Source organism: Aulonocara sp. 'chitande type north' Nkhata Bay, linkage group LG7 (genome assembly GCF_057382095.1).
Source record: "Aulonocara sp. 'chitande type north' Nkhata Bay isolate Kocher_YH1m ecotype deep benthic linkage group LG7, A_spYH_male_GT1.1, whole genome shotgun sequence".
NCBI lineage: Eukaryota > Metazoa > Chordata > Actinopteri > Cichliformes > Cichlidae > Aulonocara > Aulonocara sp. 'chitande type north' Nkhata Bay.
The window spans coordinates 41,238,523-41,258,897 of NC_141350.1; the positions used below are offsets into that span (position 1 = coordinate 41,238,523).

General features: G+C 39.7%; 3 protein-coding genes across 4 annotated transcripts in view; all 3 read left to right on the forward strand.

Moving 5' to 3' along the window:
• cercam (cerebral endothelial cell adhesion molecule) lies at positions 1–12,634 on the forward strand. Its single transcript, XM_086300417.1, has 12 exons — positions 1–371; positions 3,266–3,376; positions 4,125–4,242; positions 4,409–4,543; positions 4,700–4,904; positions 5,090–5,209; positions 5,339–5,415; positions 5,736–5,842; positions 6,118–6,250; positions 7,727–7,854; positions 8,528–8,731; positions 10,960–12,634. The coding sequence occupies exons 1-12, from the start codon at positions 169–171 to the stop codon at positions 11,192–11,194; spliced, it is 1,776 nt and encodes a 591-aa protein (XP_086156543.1). The 5' UTR covers positions 1–168; the 3' UTR covers positions 11,195–12,634.
• A 4,109-nt stretch (positions 12,635–16,743) lies between these two features.
• On the forward strand, positions 16,744–17,730 carry LOC147325752 (uncharacterized). The gene is made up of 3 exons (XM_086302513.1): positions 16,744–16,876; positions 16,963–17,080; positions 17,212–17,730. Exons 1-3 carry the CDS (start codon positions 16,775–16,777, stop codon positions 17,370–17,372), a joined length of 381 nt encoding a protein of 126 aa, XP_086158639.1. The 5' UTR covers positions 16,744–16,774; the 3' UTR covers positions 17,373–17,730.
• Positions 17,731–18,366: 636 nt separating this feature from the next.
• Positions 18,367–20,375, forward strand: part of sardh (sarcosine dehydrogenase) — a 45,644-nt gene continuing 43,635 nt past the window's right edge. The window contains exons 1-3 of one of the 2 annotated variants that reach the window (XM_086300419.1): positions 18,367–18,493; positions 19,515–19,704; positions 20,165–20,301. In XM_086300419.1, coding sequence (XP_086156545.1) covers positions 19,520–19,704; positions 20,165–20,301 — 322 coding nt within the window. In that variant the 5' untranslated portion in view covers positions 18,367–18,493; positions 19,515–19,519. Of the gene's footprint in view, positions 18,494–18,616; positions 18,863–19,514; positions 19,705–20,164; positions 20,302–20,375 lie in introns of those variants that run through there. The other variant, XM_086300418.1, reaches the window with a different exon arrangement.

Genomic DNA, 20,375 nt, shown 5'->3' on the forward strand with positions numbered 1-20,375 from the left:
GGCTTTAGGATTGGGTTTGCATTTCTCTTCAGAAGGGGCCAGCTTGTACATGAAGAAAGGGGTTGAACATTTGGGAAAGCCCTTTTTTCTTGGACTGCTGACGCGTACCGCGGCTACGTGCTGCTCCGGAGCCCCGCGGATTACTTTCCAACTTTAACAGCCTCCACCATGATACTTCACTTTCTAGCTTTGGGGGCCTTTGTTTTTCAGACTGAATGTTACTTTTCGGAGGAGAAGTATCCAGAGGAGTCGAAAATGCAGCCTCCAACCGTGGTTATCGCTATCATAGCGAGAAATACCGGTCACTCCCTGCCATACTACCTCGGAGCTCTGGAGAGACTCAACTACCCCAAAGATCGCATCTCTGTGTGGTGGGTTTCCTGCATGGACTGCCAGGCTGTTTGTAGAGGGGTCTCCTTTTTATCCGTCTATAGCAGCCGTTCAAAAGGTCAATGGCATTTAAATGAGTTTGTGAAAGCAGCAGCGTCCTACCCCTCCCCTGTTCCCTCTGCGCCTTTCACAGTCCAGGCTGCCTTTCACTCCGCCGCATTCGTTTCCTACCGTCGCTCGCTTGGAGTTTTATGTCCCGTGAAGTTTGTATAGAGTAACTGTACCAGCAGTGATTTTACTTCTTTATAATTCATGCTGCATGTTCAAATCTACAAACTCTAGGGATTTAGCTGTTTAGACAGCGCGGAGTGGTTTATTAGTGAGGAAGTAAAAGAGATCCCGTTTAATCGGTGTAATGATGGAAAAAGATTAACTGTTGGTTTAAGATGAGGAGATGACTCTAGTATGTTGAGTCCTACGAGAATATTGATCATCATCGTCATGAAAGTCATGGCAATTTTTGACTTTTAATTATTTATTTGAAACAAAGTAAGAACTTTATTTTGGATTTTCTCTAATCCATACAGAGTCAAAAACAAACATCCACCCACACGAAGATTTAGCAAGCAGCACCTCAGATGCCTTGGTAGCCACCAACAAGCTTCTGGCACACTTCCAGACGGATATTTGAACTCTCTTCTTAGTAGAATTAGTAGAGTTTATTTAAATTGGTTGGATCCAGATCGGGCCTTTAAGCATAGTCCACAAATTGTCAATAGAGTTGAGGTAGGTGCTTTGGAAGGCCATTCCAGAAGCTTAATGTTGGCCTGCTTTATCCATTCCAATAACAGTTTTTATGTGTGTTTGGGATCATTGTCCTGTTGGAACACTCAGTTGTGTCCAAGTTTCGACTATCCATCTGTTGATTTCAGGCTTTATCTTTACCCCTACCACTGGCAGCAGAGCATGATGCTACCAGCACCATGTTTGACACCTGATAGTGTTATTGTGTTTGAAAGTAACTGTAAATTGTAGTCAAGCTTGACGGTGTTGATTTTAGATCAGGGGTTTCTTTTTTCGGTTAGCGCTCTCTCAGTCCATGGTGTTGTAAAACTCACTCCAGTGTGGACAGTGACACTGGTGTTTCAGCAACTTTCAGTTCATGGCAGGCTTGAGCCTTGGAGGTTCCTGGTTTGTTCCTGAACATCCTAATCAGTTTCCTCTCATCTGAGAGTAACGATTTGGGTCTTCTTCCAGACACATGAGAGTAACTTTTACATTGTATAATTGTTTGAACCAATGATCTTGGAATCCGCAGTTGTTTAGAAATGGCTCAAAGAGACCTTCCCTAACTGTGTCTCCAGTTGCTGTACAAATATGAGTTTAAAGAAATCATTAAGAGCCCTAATATTATGATGAAGTTAAAAAAAAAAGGATGTTACTCTGCAGTGGTGTCTTATTTGCACAAATAAAAAAAAAACAAGACTAACAAAAACCTGGTCATGCAATAGAGCCATTCTGCTAATTGACAGATATCTAGTATCTTTGATATACCTTGTCATTTTGTCCAACCCTACTTCACCACAAGTAAAGGTTTGCTAGAGTGACACTGCTGAAGATAACTCACAGCTGTGGACAGGAACGGGATCCAATGCATATTTTAGTGCAAAAGCTGTCAGCCACTTTGCTCTTCTTTTCTGCCCAGAGGTCATGAAGTGCATTGGGTTAAAAGTAATCAAAAAGTAATTAAAAAAGTAAATTTTTCTTTATATAACCCCTTTCAAGATGAATATCACAAAATGCTAAAAACATAAAGACAAAAAAGTTACCAAAAAGCAAGGTTAAAAATATGCATTTTTAACCTCATTTTTAAAAGAGATCACCAACTTCATAGTGCTATGACTCAGTGGGAGAGAGCTTCAAACTCTTGGGGTATTTGTCTCATTTATTTTTATATTTGTATATCAGCCAGCAAGTCCTGATTAAGTCACCTCAGGGATGTACTGGGGATGTAAGGATACAAAAAGATACCTGATATATGCTGGTGCTTGTTAATGCAGAGCTCTAAAAGTCAAAACTAGAATCTTAAAGTAGACTGAAGTTAATGGGGTGCAAGTGGAACTGAATTAGCGAATTGCAATAAGCTAGATGTGATGAAATAAAAGACTGATTATGATTTGATTGATTTCCAATTCAGACTGTGAAACAATGAAACCTAACTTGACAATATTTCTGAAGTGATAAAAACGAGAGTGAACCAGAGCTTTAACGGGAGTATCCACAATCAAAAGTTATTCAAACTTTAGCAAAAGGGGCAAGGCAATCTAGAATTTCCATTACCTTCAGCACAAATCTGTCATGGGATTTTTGCTTTCTCTTCACTAAGTTGAAGAAATTTGACAGCCAGTCTATCTAGCAGTGATAAGAAATGTCCTTAAAAGTGATGAAAATGTGCTGAAAAGGGAGCAGATATGACAAAAACGGTAAAGGCCCCAAAATAGAACCTTGTGGTGTACCGTAAACCAGAGAAGCGGAAAATGATTGTTCAGATCATTCAGTGGAACTGAGAGACAACATTAAAACGTTTACAAACCTGAAAAACTCTGCTCAAATAAGTAGTAATCATTTGTATTGTGTTGTTTTGTATTGTATTTGGTTTTGTTTGTTGATCGAGTAATACACAGGCTGAACATCAGTATTGGGCACTGAATCAAATAAGCCTGTCAGCAAATAATTTGACATTTACCAATGAGAGCGGGAATGCAGCATGGATTTTGCACCGGCATGATGAGGAGCTGAAAAATTCACATAATGTAGATTTCACTGTTCCCCTGGCACAACGAGGGGAATAAGTAATAACAAGAACCAACGCCAAGTTTAGGTTCCCTACGTTTGGTGCAGTTACTTCACCCTCTGCCTTCTCTGTGCTTTCCAGGGCAGCCACGGATCACAACACAGATAACACCACAGCCATACTGAAGGAGTGGCTGACTGTCATGCAGAAATATTACCATTATGTTGAGTGGAGACCAATGGACAAGCCAACGTAAGTCTGAAAATGTTAATGTGTTGAGCTTTGTGTACTGCTGGGATTTGAGTTTGGAAACACCCCCAACTTCATCTTACAGCACACGTGGATCAAAGCAGATCACCTTCAATAGTTGCTTTCTACAAGGGAAATGACAGGAACAATCCCTTTTACTCATCAGGAGGCAAATCTATGATCCTCTGAAGTGTCATCCTGGTATTGACAAAATAAATCAAACAATGTTCAGATTGTACATGTATTGATTTTTCTTACTGGCTCTTTTTGTCCACGTGTTCAGTGAAAGTATTAACACCCCTCTGTAGGCTGCAACGTTGCAGTTCATCTGGTATTCATTTTAAAAGCTAAAAAAAGAGTTTGACAAAGCATATCTAGGCTTGTCTGTACATGATGCTCTGCTTTCTATTAGCAGACTCTTTTATGCCTGTCAGTTATTATTCTGAGTGAGTTCTGCTAAACTTCTACAGTCATGAAACTGTTACGTTATCCACCTGTTTATGCTCTTTTCACAGCACCACAGAACTTATTTACTGTTCTGGTTTTATTTAATCCATTAGCATCGGTATGCTGTATTCACTGTGGTCAACACTCCAGCATGATTCAGCGATGCTGTTTTTGTTTTGTTTTGTTTTTTTTACAATAGAAACCATTCAGCCAATCACATATTTGCTTCACGTGGCAAATTATACAACATTTTACCAATATAGTATTATATCCCCTAATAATACTGTACTTCTGTGTGTCTTAGGTCCTATGCTGGAGAGCTGGGTCCTAAGCATTGGCCCAACAGCAGATACGAATATGTGATGAAGCTGAAACAAGCAGCGCTCAACTTTGCCAGGAAACGCTGGGCTGATTATATCTTGGTACCTTTCTTGTGATAAGTTTCATATTATCTCCTTTCTTGATTAAGCAGATGGGATGTCTTTCTTACTGAGGCTGTTATTTCATCCAAGAAAAAAAAAAAACTTAGAAACTGTAATTTGAATGAAAAATACTTTTTCCTTTGTATTTTCTGTCTCTGTGATTCAGTACGCAGACACGGACAATATCCTCACAAATCCAGAATCCCTCAACCTGCTGATAGCAGAAAACAAGTCAGTCATCGCTCCTATGTTAGATTCTCCGGGGGCGTACTCTAACTACTGGTGTGGTATTACTCCACAGGTGAGCAGCACTTAAAAATGAGTGATTATTTATCCGCTTAAAGGGAATACTTGAGAAAAAAAATTGTTGTTGCTTTCTTGATGAACATAATGCAGAAAAATGACACAGATCTAGGACATAAGTAAGCATATTTTTTTAAATATCTCAATTCTTTAGGGATATTATCGTCGAACAGCAGAGTACTTCCCCACCCGTCATCGTCACCGAGTGGGCTGCTTCCCTGTGCCTATGGTCCACAGCACCCTGCTGCTGGATTTGAGGAAGGAGGGCATGAAAAAACTTGCTTTCTATCCTCCTCATGAGGACTACTCGTGGCCCTACGACGATATTATTGTTTTTGCCTTCTCCTGTCGGGCTGCAGGTCTGTAGATGCTCGTGTGTTATTATGTTCAGCAGTCAGGTTTACTCAACACAGCTGTTGCACTAAATCACGTCTGCGCTTGCTTCACTGTAGAATATTTGTATATTTCAGGACTCAGTGTTGAAAATATACATGAATAAATATGTTTATAATTAATTAAATGATTGCTTTTCGTTGCTACTCAGAGATACAGATGTACCTGTGCAACAAGGAGCGCTACGGCTACCTGAACGTTCCAGCCAAACCGCACTACACCTTAGAAGACGATCGTCTCAACTTTGTCCATGTTCACCTTGAGTCTATGAGTAAGAGCATAGATGATTTGTAATACTAAAGCCAAGTAATGACAGTTAAAAAAAGGCACATCAGCTCACCTCTCTTTTACCCCCCCCCCCCCCCCCCCCCCCAAACTAATATCCCTGTTTGTGGAAAAGTCGACGGGCCACCCATGTATCCTTCCCGTTTCATCCACATGTTTCCAAAACAGAGAGACCTCCTGGGATTTGATGAGGTAGGTGAACCAGTTCAAGTTTTTTCAGTTAATGTGTAAAAAAGGTTAACCCAACCTTATACAGGCTTGTTCTATGCAGTAATGAAAGCATGGATGTAATTATGTGTAATATATAATATAATTATACATCAACTTTTTAGGTAGTACTTTATGTTCAGCAAGATTCAGACCAATTATGATGCATGTTTTCACTGAGTGAATAGAGTTTGAAAACATGCCGAATATGCAGTCGACCCATTTGATGAAACTCAAAGATTTATGATGATGGTACACAGTGTCCAGATTTAAATAACGTTCTGGGTCGCCCATCTCCTGCACAGATTTATCTGATTAACCTGCGACGGCGTGCTGACCGCAGAGACAGGATGTTGTTCTCTCTAAACGAGCTTGAGATTGACGTCAAAGTGGTCGATGCCGTGGATGGAAAGTGAGTGGATTGCTCTCAGGTCTTTTCCTCTCTCAGTTTTATAGTTAAGTTTGTCAAGAAATGTAACACCGTGTCAATTCAGACTCTTGGTGTGAGGCCAATTTCAATTCTTATCTTGAAAATATGGACACTTGTGGCTTATAATAAATATCAGCGTTATGGCTACGTATGCTCCAAATTTGAACGCTCTTCTCTTATCAAAGACAGAATTACCAAAAAAAAAGTGTGTGTGTGTGTGTGTGTGTGTGTGTGTGTGTGTGTGTGTGTGTATGCAGTGCACTGAACAGCAGTGACATTAAGATTTTGGGTGTCGACCTGCTGCCAGGATACTATGACCCATTCTCTGGACGCACTCTGACCAAAGGAGAAGTGGGCTGCTTCCTCAGTCACTATTACATCTGGAAGGAGGTGAGAGGACACACACTGTCACACATTTGTCAAATCCCTTTTCTGAAGTTAAAACTCAAATATTTTAATTTATACTTCATAGTATACTATATAAGAAGAAAGCATAATTGTATATACAGTCCTTGCAAATCACCTTTTTACAATATTATGATACAGTCATGTGAAAACAAAACTATAACTTCTTTGAGTTCTAAGCGTTTCTATATCAACTTCAGTAGCTTTTACGTTACCTTTAGCAGTAATAACTTGAAGTAGTGGTTTTCTGGATGACTTAATCGGTGTCTTACATCATTGTGGAAGAATTTTGGCCCGCTCTCATTTACAGCACGCAGCTTCACTTCACTGAGGTTTGCAGGCATCCATTTATGCACAGTTATCTTAAAGTCCACCACAGCATTTCAGCGGAGATGAGGTTTGGACTTTGATTCGGCCGTTGCAACACCTTGATTTATTTCTTTTTCAGGCATTTTGTTGTAGATTTGCTGCATGACCCAAAGGTTTTAACTTTTGGACAGAAGGCCTCATATTTAACACTAGAATGATCTGGTATACAGAGGAGCTTCTGACTCGCAGCACAGGTCCTGTGGTTGTAGAAAAAGCATAAATAATCACCCCTCTACCATTGTGCTGACAGTTGGTGTGAGGTTTATGTGCTGTGTTTGGGTTTTCTCCAGACATATCAGCGTCCATTATGGCCAAACATCTTCACTTTGGTGTCATATGTCCACCACACATTGTTCCAGAAGTCTTGTGGGGTTTTTTTAGATGTAAGTTTGCAAACCTAAGCCGTGCTGCCAAGAAGAGGCTTTCTTCTTGCAACCCTTCAAACTTGCCGTTTGTTTGTGGACATTTGCTGGGATGTCCACAGGAAGATTGTCAGCTGTACTGAATGCTTTCATAAAATGGACTTCAAATGATTGAAAATGGCTTCACAACCCTTCCAAGACAAAAGACAGCAACAATTGCTTCTTTAAGGTCATGTGTAAGATGTCTTTCCTTCTTGACATTGTGTTAACACACACCTGAATGCTCCATACCACCAAACTGCCAAAACATCTGCTTTTATGTAAGTGCTCACACCTGCTGATGTTAAGTGTATTTGATTCACAGTGCCTGGCTGCTATTTACCCTCTTAATTCATATCTAAGTAAGTTGTCCTTAGCTTCTGCATTATGGAGTTGTTCTCATACAATCAATAATGACATGATGTAATATATAATGTGTGGTTGTTAATCTGAATTTGCATTTACATAAGAACTGCTAAGGACCAGATTATTTTTATGTAAAACCTTAAAATTCAAAGAAGGCGTACTTTCTTTTTCACAACTGTAAATGAAAATAATTGCACTCAGCTGAAAACCAAGAGTCATGTTTGTAAAGAAGATGGATGCAAAATAAAAACCTGCTTTTATGACACAAACCTTTTGATTTATTTAACAGGTCAGGCTTACAGTGTGTATACTTCTTTTTCCATAGATGGTGGACATGCAGATGGATAAGGCCCTGGTCTTTGAAGATGATGTTCGCTTTCAGGCCAACTTCAAGCGACGAATACTCAAAATGATGCAGGATGTGGAGCAGGTGGAGCTGGACTGGGACATCATGTAAGACACATTTTACTCCTAGTTTCCAGTCCAATTCCTGTTTTTGGTTAAGGTTAAATGAGACGCAGGTAAGAAAGCTCAGGTTAGGTTCATTATAAAGTCCAAAGTGCATTTGTACCCTTTGATATAGTTTGCTGGTTTTGTTTGAAATCATACAAACGGGATTAGACAAAACTTCAGACAAAGTTTGAAGTTTTTCTAGTGTAGAATTTGGGACAAATTTATGACTATGATATACAATAATAACTTAATGGAACATATTTTTGTAGAGCAATCGTATTTGCTATAACCATTAACATTTTGTGTACTGTGCAGAACCATGAAGTCCAGTAGGGTGATTTTTTTTTCTCATATTATGAGATAAAATCATTTAATTAAAAAACAACAAACCCTAATAGAATATCCCAAGCTCCATGGTTAAAGCTCATCCAAAATACTTAAACATGTGATGTTAGCACTTTCTTTTTTCGTACATATTTGGAAGGAAAATGCACGTACAGAGCATGTGCTGAAAAATGTTTTATGCCTGCTAGGCAGAAAAGAACAGCAAGGTGGAGTTTGATTGTAAAAATCACATGCCTTGACCATCCTGGGTTTTTGCTGCTTCTACCCCGCGCCTGATTTTATTTTTTTTAACTTCTTTAGTTCTTATGATCGCTTTATGTTGCCACAGATACTTGGGCAGGAAGCAGGTGAATCCTGGAAAGGAGGAGCCAGTGGAGAACGTTCGTAACTTGGTGATGGCCGACTACTCGTATTGGACTCTGTCCTACGCCATCTCCCTACAGGGAGCCCAGAAACTCCTCAATGCTGAGCCACTTTCCAAGATGCTGCCTGTTGATGAATTCCTCCCCATTATGTACGACAAACATCCGAAGTATGTATCATAAAAAAGTGTCAAAAATACACTCATGCTACTCTCTGCGCACTTTGAAGTTTTTCTGGTTTTCTTCTTGTATGTTCCATACAGTGACCGCTATAATGAAAGCTGTTCTTCAGCACTCTTTAATCTCCTTCTCCTGCGAGACCGTTTAAACTAAAGCAGACCTCAGGGCTAAAAACATTCTTTTCTATAGCTGCCTAAACATGTGTACATGCTTTATATTTAGCCTAGTTTTGTTTGGAGTGTATAGATTAAAGAACTATGTGGAAGTCTGTGGTTTTACTTCACTGCGTTTTTCTGAAAGAAAGTCACTTTGATATGTTGTGCTTGTCAAGCTGAATTAGCGCACCACATTTCAAAATAGATTTAATCTTTCTCAGCATTTTCCTTTCATGATGCACAGGCCTCGTGTCTGCATCTCTTTCTGGGATTAATGGTCTGAATTTTTGTCAGTGTGGGCTGACATTTTCTTAAACACAGTGTGACCGACAGATGTGAGCAGCCAGAGTGGACTCAGTTTTGTTTGTGGTAAAGAAGATATATATTTTTTCCAAGCCTATGTTGTCGCCTTTCTCCATGAATTACACTACTGTATGGTCAGTCCAGACTATTTTAGTCCATACTTAAATTTCTATGGTTTGTTATTTAAGTTTATACCAGTGTTTGTGGCACTAACAGTATGGTCTGTACTTACTTTGGTAAAAACAAAACAAAAATTAAGCTGCAACATCAAAGTTTCTTTATTACAGATTTGATATAAAAGAATTATGCTGCCACACTAATATCAGTCATTTGTTTGGGGACTTTAATTTTGAAGCCTTATATTTAGAACTACAGCATTTTTTGGTTTGTTTATGCCGTTGGCTGCGAAATCAAAATGATGCTTTAATAATGTGTTGTACGTGTATAATCACAAAAAAGAATAATTTTAGCCCATTGATAGGTGGTCGCTATTATCATTTATCATATATATTCAGCTTTGGCAGATAGAAATGAGCTATTGTCAAGAAATGAAAGATGGTAGGATGGTTGACAAGTTGCATCATGTGAATTTGTCACAGACATAGATACCTGCTAATTAAAGCTCACTAAAAATATTCTTTTATATGCACCATAACTAGAGCACAGACAGTTCAGTCACTCTAAATAGCTAAGGCCTACCAGTTGAAGGGGAAATTGTATTTTCTGGTTGGAAGTTGGCCTACTAACATTGGAGTCATTGGGGTTGACTCACTTTGGGAGCAAGCCTCCAGTGGCCATTGTTGGAACTGCTTTTTTAATCATTGCCTTTAATTTTCAACCGCAGATGTTGTTGTTTAGTTTTAACTACTGCCATAATAATACAGACATCCATGGTTCCTCCACCATGATGACTATGGTTATCCCTTAGCGTTCATCTGGCATCACTATGAGGTTCACATTTTTGGTTGCAAAGGTCCAGACGACTGTCTGATGCAATAAAAATGCACGTTTGTCTCTCCGTACAAAGGAAGTCTAACCACATTGGCGATCCTTCAACTGCTGACTTGGAGCCATCATCTGTAAAGCTTCTATTTCATGCTAGATGGTTGCTGGAGGTCTATAAAATATCGACTTCACCTCCAAATGTATCTTTAAATTATTAGTGTAATGGGTGAATCAAATTCTGGCTTTAACAATGATATCCTTGACAGTTTCCCCAACAAGGCAACTGTTCTCGTCATCAGGAACTAACTCTAAGAAATGAAATGCACTTTGTGCCAAAGGATCTGCAAACCAGAAGGCCTGGCTGTGTCTGTGTGCTCCATCATGTGTGGAAATCTGGCCTATAGCCAGCCTGCTTTCTCTGCACTCTCTCTCTTTTTCACACCACTGTGATTCTGATTTGATATGCTTGACTAGTCTGCTGAGAACACTCAACAAATGCACCCCATGCATTGTTGCCCTTCATGCCAAGAGTAACTGAACCATCTCTGAAATTGGCCTGTTGTCACCATCTCTTGTCAAATCAGTATAGTGTAATGAAATCACAAAATATCCCTGATGTTTATATTTAACATTTCAGTAAATGGTGAAAAATTGCTCAAACTGCCCCCCCCCCCCCAAGAAAAACAAAACTTCCATCTGTAGTTCCAGCGCTGTTATTTTTGTTATTTTTTCTTTATTATGACATCCTATCCTGTGTTTTTAAGTTTCGAATGATTTTACCCAGTCTAAACACTGCCTTTGTGCTCCCTCTGCAGCGAGGACTACAAATCCCACTTCCCCAATAGAAACTTACAAGCCTTCAGTGCGCACCCCCTCCTGGTCCAGCCGTGTCACTACGCCGGTGATCCCCAGTGGGTGAGCGACACAGAGACGTCGACCCTGTGGGATGATGACTCTGTGAGGACTGATTGGAGGGGCTCCCACAAGACCCTGAAAGGGGCTGCCCCGGCACCCGAGATGCTGTCAGTCGCCTACAGGGATGAACTTTAGTGCAGCACAAATGTAGCTGAGGAGAATCTGCAGGTCCACAGGCCATGAGGTCAGAGAGACTGTTACTGAGGAGAGAGTGATACTTTCACTCCACCTTGTGTCATAAAACTGACATGCTCAGTGTCATTTAACCTGAGCTTCTTAGATAGGAGGCAACAACATAAGATATGGTGTTCGTTTCGGCTTTGTGTAAAGACATGCACAGTTGTCTCGGTGTAATAAATGCGTCAACCTGCACAATAGATTTTTCTCAAACAACCCCATGTTTAGAGTGTTTATCCTTCTATGTGCTTTTCTTTTACTTTGCTCAGTCATCTAGTTTAGTTGCTTCATTTAGAGCGTTAATTCATTCTGTATGGTTCGTGTCAACCTGTTTACGCACTATCACAGGAGTACATTTAATCTGTTGATCATATTCTAACCGAGGGTTCAGTAATTGCACTGTTAACAACTCCTGGCAAGTCTGGAAAAAAAAAGTCTGAAATGTATTGGCTATTGTTTTTTTTTCTTTTCTTTTTTTCGTGTTGCTATAATCTGTCTGTACATTTCTGTGCTTGCGTGTGTCCTCCACTGGGGACTGGAGAGTTAACACAAATCTCGAATGACCATAATTGATAAGTATTTTGTTAGTAGCTCTTACACATTGAATGTTTGCTTTTGATCAGTTTACGCTTCTTCAGATTGATTTTTTTTTTTCTTAACTTAATGGATTAACTTGGATTATCTTCTACTCCCTAGCTGTATTTTAATATTTTCACATTTAGCCATGTTCATCCTTAGGAGTTTAACATGAACTGGAAACAAAATTACCTTCATGTAATTTTGCGCATATTACTGGTTTTAAAATATTACGTCATGATTCGAGAACCGTTTGAGAAGATTTCAGGTTTTATGACACTATTACAACCACGAGAAATTCCTAAAGTAAAAATACTTTTTTTTGAAGGCCCAATTACTTACATAAAATCTATGCAACATGTTGAGGCTTGAAGAGTGTAGCTTTGGTTTTTATCCAGTTTTGGAGAGCGTCCACATGTTATGTTTAAAAAGTATAAATGCTATGTGTTGCTTAAGTGTTTAAAGGTCTTATGAAAGTACAGCCTTTAACAGTCTTTTGTAGCATCGCTGTCGCTCCAGGATTGAGCTGACACTCGTCTAGACAGGGTTGCAGTGCAGGTAACTGATGTCGCAAGTTTGTGGATTTGATCAGGTCAAACTAAACTTGTATTTCATTTTTGTGCGCATTGATGACGGTCTGTTTCGTATATTGTTTTTTTGACATTGAAGATTTGTTTTCCTGCAAATATCTTAACTTATTTGTTTTTCTTTGTGAATCACAGATGAGTTGCACAACATGATGTACGATACGTGGGTCCAGTTTTGTCTCTGGGTCTACTTTTTGTCTCTGCATCTTTGAGCAATAAATTTATATTAATATTACGATTCATTAATTGCCACTGATTTCACATCTGGATAGCAAGCAGCTCAGAATTGAAATACAAATATTTTTGCACTGTTATATAAATGGTTATGGACTGTTAGTTAACAAATGAACATATTTTACTAAATACACAAAGCTACCATGTGCTAAGAAGAAAAAACACAAGGGGGTACTGTTTCCTAAATTCTGCTACTGCAGCCAGAGTTTACATACATGCACACCTATAGATGTGTGTGTAGATGGAGAAGTACATAAATGCAGTTTAAGACACAATTTTTGCAGTGGATTTGAAATCAGTCATTGTGATTGATGTGCAGACTTTCAGTTTTTATTCAAGGGGATTTACAAAAATTTTGCATTAACTGTTTAGGAATTACAGTCATTTTCATATACAGTGCCCCATTTTTAGAGGCTCAGAACTGATGAAAATCCTTTTCAGCCATCAGCATTAAGTCTAAAAAAAACATTGACATTGTTAAATGTGTTTGCTTCACTGAGATGCTGGCTGCCAGGCCTTTACAGCAGCCACCATCAGTTGCTGCTTGTTTTTAGGCCTCTTTGCCTTCAGCTTGTGTATTTAATAACTGAAAAGCATGCTCTGTTGGATTATGACTGACTTGGCCACTGAATAATATCCCATTTCTTTGCCTTTAGAAATGCTTACACTTTAGTTGTATTTTGTGGTTTTTCAGGCCCTGAGCTGGCCAGTGCATTTATTCTTATTAACAACGTACCAGTTTGTTGATTTGACAATTCCTAAAGTCTTTACTGCCTCTGATGGTTTATTTAGTCTTTTTCTTTTCAGCAGAATAAAGGGCTTGCTCACTGGCACTGATGTGTCTTTAGGTCTCAATTAAAATAACAGTAACAAGCTGTAGACTTTGATTTGTGTAAGATATAAATTCAACACTTTGAATCATTCTTATGTCTACTACATTTGTCATTTAATTACAAGGGATCAGCCGTCACCTGGCCACGAAACTGCTTGTCAGTCATTTGTTCGATTACTTTTCCAACAAATAGGGGCTGTGTATAAAAATGGCAACGATTCCTTAAAAGTTAAAGCATTATTTTGTTAAATCCCCTAAAGCCGAAAGTCAGCACTTCAATCAGTTAATGTTTGATTTAAAAGCCTCTGTGGTAGTGTACAGTGCAGAGGCAAAACTACAAAAACTGTCTTTATCTAACTTGATGTGTTTTAAAGTGCAGGCCACAAGGAAATAAATACAATACTGTACATTTCAGAATTATAAGGGCAGAAGCAAAGTAAGGTTGCGTGATTTATTTCTCGAACATTTCGTATTTAAAGCCACATGAATTATTTGTTTTGCACCTCATTTTACTGCTACCACATAAGAAAAGGTGTTTCCACATTAACAAATGCCAATAAAACCAGTTTTCTATTTTCATTACTTAAAATATAAATATTTACAAAAAATGCCACACATACAAAATAAAATCAGATTCTGGGAATCTAAACCCAAAAAATAAATCCCAGTTAAACACCTGAAAAACTCACAAGGAAGTCCCCCACTCCATCTTACCTGTTGTTCTCCCCTTTAGCAGGTGTTGAAAATCCTGGGAAACTTACCCAAACTCCCAGGAGAAGAAAGATGAGTGCGCACCCTGCCCATGCATTCTGCAGAGGCACTAAAAAACTGCAGAATAATCCAAAGTGCAGGATATTTCTCTTCAATTTCAACTCAAAAACAGGATGTGCTCCAAGTTGAAGGCCAGGCCATTGAGAAAGGAGCAACTGCTTTGTAACAATAAAACTAAGATGATTGAGAAAGTTCCAGGAGCATCCATACATGTCCATGCAGACCTTTTGCAGAGATTTCCTGACCTGTGAATAAAACTTTCTCCCAATGAAATTATTGTCAAATTCCAGTCCAGCCCTATGTTTCTTATTACTAAAAATAGTGTTTCATCTTGCAGTACTGCCTCTGTAACACTGACAAATAAGTTCACATGACGCGTGGGTTCTTGCACTATTGGATCTGTGGTCTCTAGAGCATAGCCTTTTTGTTTTCTGTTGTTACAGGTGAACTGGGTTTTTTTTTTCAGGTGTTAAGGGTTAAATTTCATGAGAGTAAAATTAGAACAAGTATAGCTCGTTTGGATGAATTACCAGGACAAAACAAACCAAAACCTCCTCTCACTACATGGCAGGACGGCTCAGATTTGAAAAATTGGATCTGAACAAACTGTAAGACTTCTAGGACAGATGTCCTTTGGAAGGTACTAGAGGTACTTGGCCATATTGCACAGTCCTGTTGTTCATAAAACGAATGCCTGCAAACCTTCATGAAGTGAAGCAAAGCCGTAGAGACGAGTGGGCCAAAATACCTCCACAACAATGTGAGAGGATGATAAAGTCATAAAGAAAATGATTACTTCCACTTATTGCTGCTAAAGGTGCTTCTGAAAATTATTAGTTTTTCACAGGGCTACACAGAATCCCGTGAAGGCTTTGCCTCCAAATAACCTCTCATGAAAGAACACCTGCTCATCTCTCATCTGTGAACATTGTGTGCAAAAGGGTGAGACACTTCCACGACAACTTGTCCATCAGTTGTTAACTTACACAGCTGAAAATGGGGGAATCAAGTCAACACTGCCATTTCTGAGATACTGAAAAATGTATGTGCATATCACCATGAAAGCTGATAATTTCTTCTTTTATTTCTTTGTCATCTTTACAAGTTACCAGTAAAGGACAGCTTTCTCTCTGCTGTGAAAATAACTTCTGAGAGCACTCTAAAAATGAAGGGCTCGACACAAACGTAAAAAATATTTTCTCAGTCTATTCATGTAACAGTTATTAGCTATCCCCCCCACACCCTCTAGCAGATCATTACATGAAGGAACCTTTTAAAAAAACAAGCGCGTCCATGCTCACAGGTGTACACACGGGTGATCACACCCACAAACTACACCCTTTTTGGCTCCTACCTCAAAGCACACTGTGTTCTGTTGATCTTATGTGCTGCACAATAATGTTTAATATTTAGTATTTACTGTCATATTCCCATATATCATTGTGATGTTGTTTATTCTATTACTCTTGTTCTCTTCTGCTTGTTTTCTTTTTTCTTTCTCAACAGGTGATTGATATATGCATTTTTTTTCTCCCTGCCCGTTCTGTTGGTTTTTGTTTTTTGCCCTTCTCCCCCGTCCCTCTTCTCAGCTGTTTCTCTTTCCCTCTTTCTTTCCCCCAGTCAAGTCTGTCCCGTATTCAGCAAGTGAAAATAAAATAAACAATAAAATGTGAATCAAATAGACCATTACGGCAAGGCTGGGATGGTCAGTTTGGTAAAGTAAATCCGTTGGGCATCTTTCTTTGCCTTTAGACAACAATTCTGATGGCAAAAGAGCCAAACGGGACAGGCCAAAAAAAAAAAAAAAAACCCCATTTATTAGCTATTGACTCAGGTTTGTTATTAATAAGTGACCTTTATGTATATATATGCCTGTATATATTGTGCTATTCTTAGTTAGTGTATTGTCTGTCTTTGTTAATGGTTGTTTATAATAGAGCACTGTAACGAAAAAGAATTTCCCCTAGTAAAGTATTCTGAGTCTGATTGAATCTATTTCTTTCTGTCTTTCTAAGTACACCAGCACTTGATACCCAAGTCTGTATCAAAGCATACACATTTACCTCTAAGCACACCCCAGCTGTCTGCATATACAGTAGTTTATCTGGTTCTCTCTGGAACACTCTGCCACATACCACAGGAAGAGAAGAGAAGCCACTATATACAATCTATGTGCTTACAGCTCAGTGTTCTGCTGCATCTGCTGGCATAGCAGCATACACATGTGCGTGCACACAAATACACGTGGACATAACTAGTGATGGGACGTTCTGTATCGAGGCTTCGGAGCGTGTGTCGAGTAATGGAGGGGGCGTTTCCGCGAAGCGCGTATCGAGGCTTGCTTCATTTATGGGAGGAGCTGAAAATGATGACCTCCGAAGCCTCGCTGCCCGGCTGTACCACGTGACTGGTTCATGAAGTGGTTCGAACTTTGCCGCGAGCTATGACAGCGATATAAACCCCTCAGACTTCATTCAAAATGTGGGTGTTTGATGGAGAGTTGCGGTTAGTGTGAGTTTGGAGACCGTTTGGAGGTTTATGAGAGTGAGGAGAGAAAGTCTGGAGAGAATGGAGCCAGCTAAGAAGAGGAGGATGTCCTCCCCTGTGAGGGAACATTTTGATCTTATTCCTCCCAACAAGGTATGTAAATTTCTACAGAAGATGTATTTTCATGATACTGATGGTGCAATACAATTTATGTTAAGCTGTCTTTACTTTTGTACAAGGTGAAGTGTTTGCTATGTGCCAGGGAGCTGGGATATAACAACAACACCTCATCCATGCTTAGGCACTACAGAGCTTTGCATGAGAATAAGGGGAACACCGATTGTGGAGCAAGACCAGGTGAGCCATCAAATGCAATGATAATATAGGATGCAGTAATGTTACTAAATGATATAACAATATTATACAACTGTTATAAGTTACGTATGTGATATTTATATTTGTGCTTTGTCTTTATTGTCTTTCCTCAGGAGAACAATCTCAAATAGATGAAGACCTGGTCAGCATGGTGATTGAGGACTCCCAGCCATTTAGCATTGTGGAGGACAAAGGATTCAAAAGATTTGTTAAATCATTAAATCCTAGCTATGTTCTCCCCACTAAAAAGGTCGTAAAAGCAGTGAAAATTTAGTTTTTACAGAATAAAATGTGAACAGGCAGGACTGAGGCTCAAAGCCTCAGTGTGTAGCTGTCCATACCTCAACGTTACAAAAGCACAACTACTGTCCACACCCCAACCACACCTCACCTCACAGTAAATGATCATTTCCATTTCAAGCATTTCCAAATAATCATTTCCCATACTGCCACTATAAATATACACAGTATACTGCCATCACTACAATATACATGTTTTACACACTCCTTTTGTTGTTGACATTTACAGGCTGTGTGCAAAAGGCCACACTCTTCAAATTCATGCCAGCTATTATTTTTACGTCCAGTAGGTGTCCTGCTAGAGCAAATGAAGCTTCATGAAGCTTCGCGTTGGGGTGAACCAATTGGATGAAAAGCTTCAGTGCTTCATGGGGCTTCATCTGCCCATCACTAGACATAACACTCTGTCCTTAAGACACTGTTATTCAGTCACATAAAAAATTAGTTTAAGGAAATCTACAAAGTTCAAAGGTAGCTGTGGTCCACTTTCTTCATTTCAGATTCTTATACATAAGATACCAGTGCTGGCAACAGCTCCTATACTCAGCTTCAGTCTAGCTCAAAGCTGTCTAAACTAGAAAGAACCACCTGGCACAGGAGGGACCTAAACTTTGCACTTTATTGGCTGCTGGTTAGGAGGTGGGGAATCATGAGGTCAGCTTGGCAGGCTTCAACTACAGATGTCTCAGGGGTCTGGAGCCAAAGTTTGAATCATTCAGTGTGGCAAGGAGCCTTCTTTTGAGGTTTAAAGTGTTTTTTTCTTCTTCCCCTGTCCTACTGCAGCATCCCCACAACACTGAGTCAAATGCCTCACACAGACAAACTCCACATGTTCAACATATATGTGATGACCTACTTCTGCTTGATTTGATCACTGGGCTGTCAATAGCAGCTGTTACCCTAGCCTCCCGGAAATACAGACACCCACACATTCATGAACCAAACAAACAGAACAAACAGCAAATTGACATTAATGTTTCTCTTTTGGCACATTATATATTTTCTTGAATATTTTCACATAGGAGGTATTTTGTGCATACTTATGTTTATGGGACAAAACCAGCGAAGTCACGAACCTCTGCTGACTCATTTGAGGTACTTGGTCAAGTCTACTTAACCTTTTTCTGGCGTTTCCAAAGTGTCATGTGTTGTTGCTTACCACTTACTAGGCTGCTTGGGTATAATCCTATCTGACTGATCTAATTTCTAGTTGTATGCCAAACCGCATGTGAAGGTAGGAACTACAACTGCAGTCTAACACCGCTGCAGCTCACATTTATCTGACAGCTACTGAGCTGTGTCTTGTGGGCCACGACAGCAGTTCTGTCGCTCGTTGGTCTGCGGAACTACTTGACCGTTTCTCACCATAAACCCACTCCCTTAATTCTGGAAGCAGCCCCTCTCAATACTTACCTCTTTCCTCGAGTGTGTTTCCGGGGCAATCTTGGACAAGCGGAATCGAGCGTAAGTGCGACATGAATGTACATCCAAAAGTTGCTGCATTATGTAATTTGCATGCTCCGTTGTTTGAGATCGCAGAACTTCACGCCACGTTGCTACCTGGAACTGCTAATGTAGTTTCTTTTATTTTGAGACTTGTCGTTTCCAGGCGAGCGCACTCTGTGCATCGCGTTCTGTACGTTATTGCATAAATTGCACATTTACCCGCTAAAAGCTTTGTAATACGCATTAAGTGCGGGGTTATTTAGTGGTGAATGTGCTGCCGTTTTTGCGCCCAGGTGCCCAAAGTGTTTTTTCCAAAATCCTTGTTTGGTCAAACTATTGGTGTTTGCACGTGGCTGAACATTATATGCTCGATCCGCCAAGTCTTGCCCACTAGATTTACTAACCCTGCGCAAATTTGCGTAAATTCCCCTGAACCTGAGTATAATAAAGTTATTTACATTTATTTTTCAGTTATTATGGTTTTCACTGGGTACAAAATGTTGCAAACAAACAAACAAACAAACAAACAAACAAACAAAACAAATCCTAGCCAGAACAAGCAGAAAATACTTCAGAAAAGAGTTTTTGTACATAATGACTTTGTTCTGAAACCTTGAGTGTTACAACTTAAAACTTAAAATGTCCCTTTGTGTTGTCTTACTGCACACAGGGGTCATGGCCTTCCTTAGGAGCGCAGTTTGGCGAGTGTTCTCAGCAGTGAGGCCTCCTCTTTCTCCGCTGTGCCGGACAAGCACTCGGTCCTACAGCTCGGAGCCCACCAAGGAAAAGAGTGTTCCCTACGAGAAGACACTCAAACAGGAGGATGGAGCCTCCTCAGGACCCACTAAGCCATTACCCAGGTTAGATTGGGTTTTGAATGGATAAATGGATTGTGTGGGAATGTTTTCAGAAATATATTCTTAAGATTATATGCAGTGACTTTATACATAAACAGCTGATTAATCTAATGGTTGAAGTGGTGGATTAATACGTGATTGTGAAGAAAAACTAGTTCATGGAGGAATGGACACAGTGATGTACAAGTTCTGAACAGAATATAGATGCTCTGTTGATACTTTGCACTGGGAAAGGTTTGTATCAAAACAAGAGTGTTTATTGTTCGTTTAATTTAAAAAAAGGAGTTATTGGTCATTATTGTTGCTGTAGTTTAAAGATTGGAAGCAGGGGGAAAGAAAAAGGGACTGTGTTGCACTTGTGAATTGATAAGTTAGTGCTAGCTCACAGGCTGGTTGGTTACCTTCATATGTCAAGAGTAGCATCAGCCTTTTTAGTCTTTTCATATACCTCCTCCTGCCTCAGGTCAGCTGATGCGGTGGTGATTGGAGGAGGAAGCCTGGGCTGTCAGACCATTTACCACTTGGCCAAAATGGGAATGACTAATGTAGTTCTACTGGAGAGAGACAGACTGACTGCTGGCACCACCTGGCATACTGCAGGTAACAGTCTGTAACAGTACAGAGAGCTGTGTTTGCCTGAAGTTATACATCCTACTTTAATAGCAGCGTTCTAA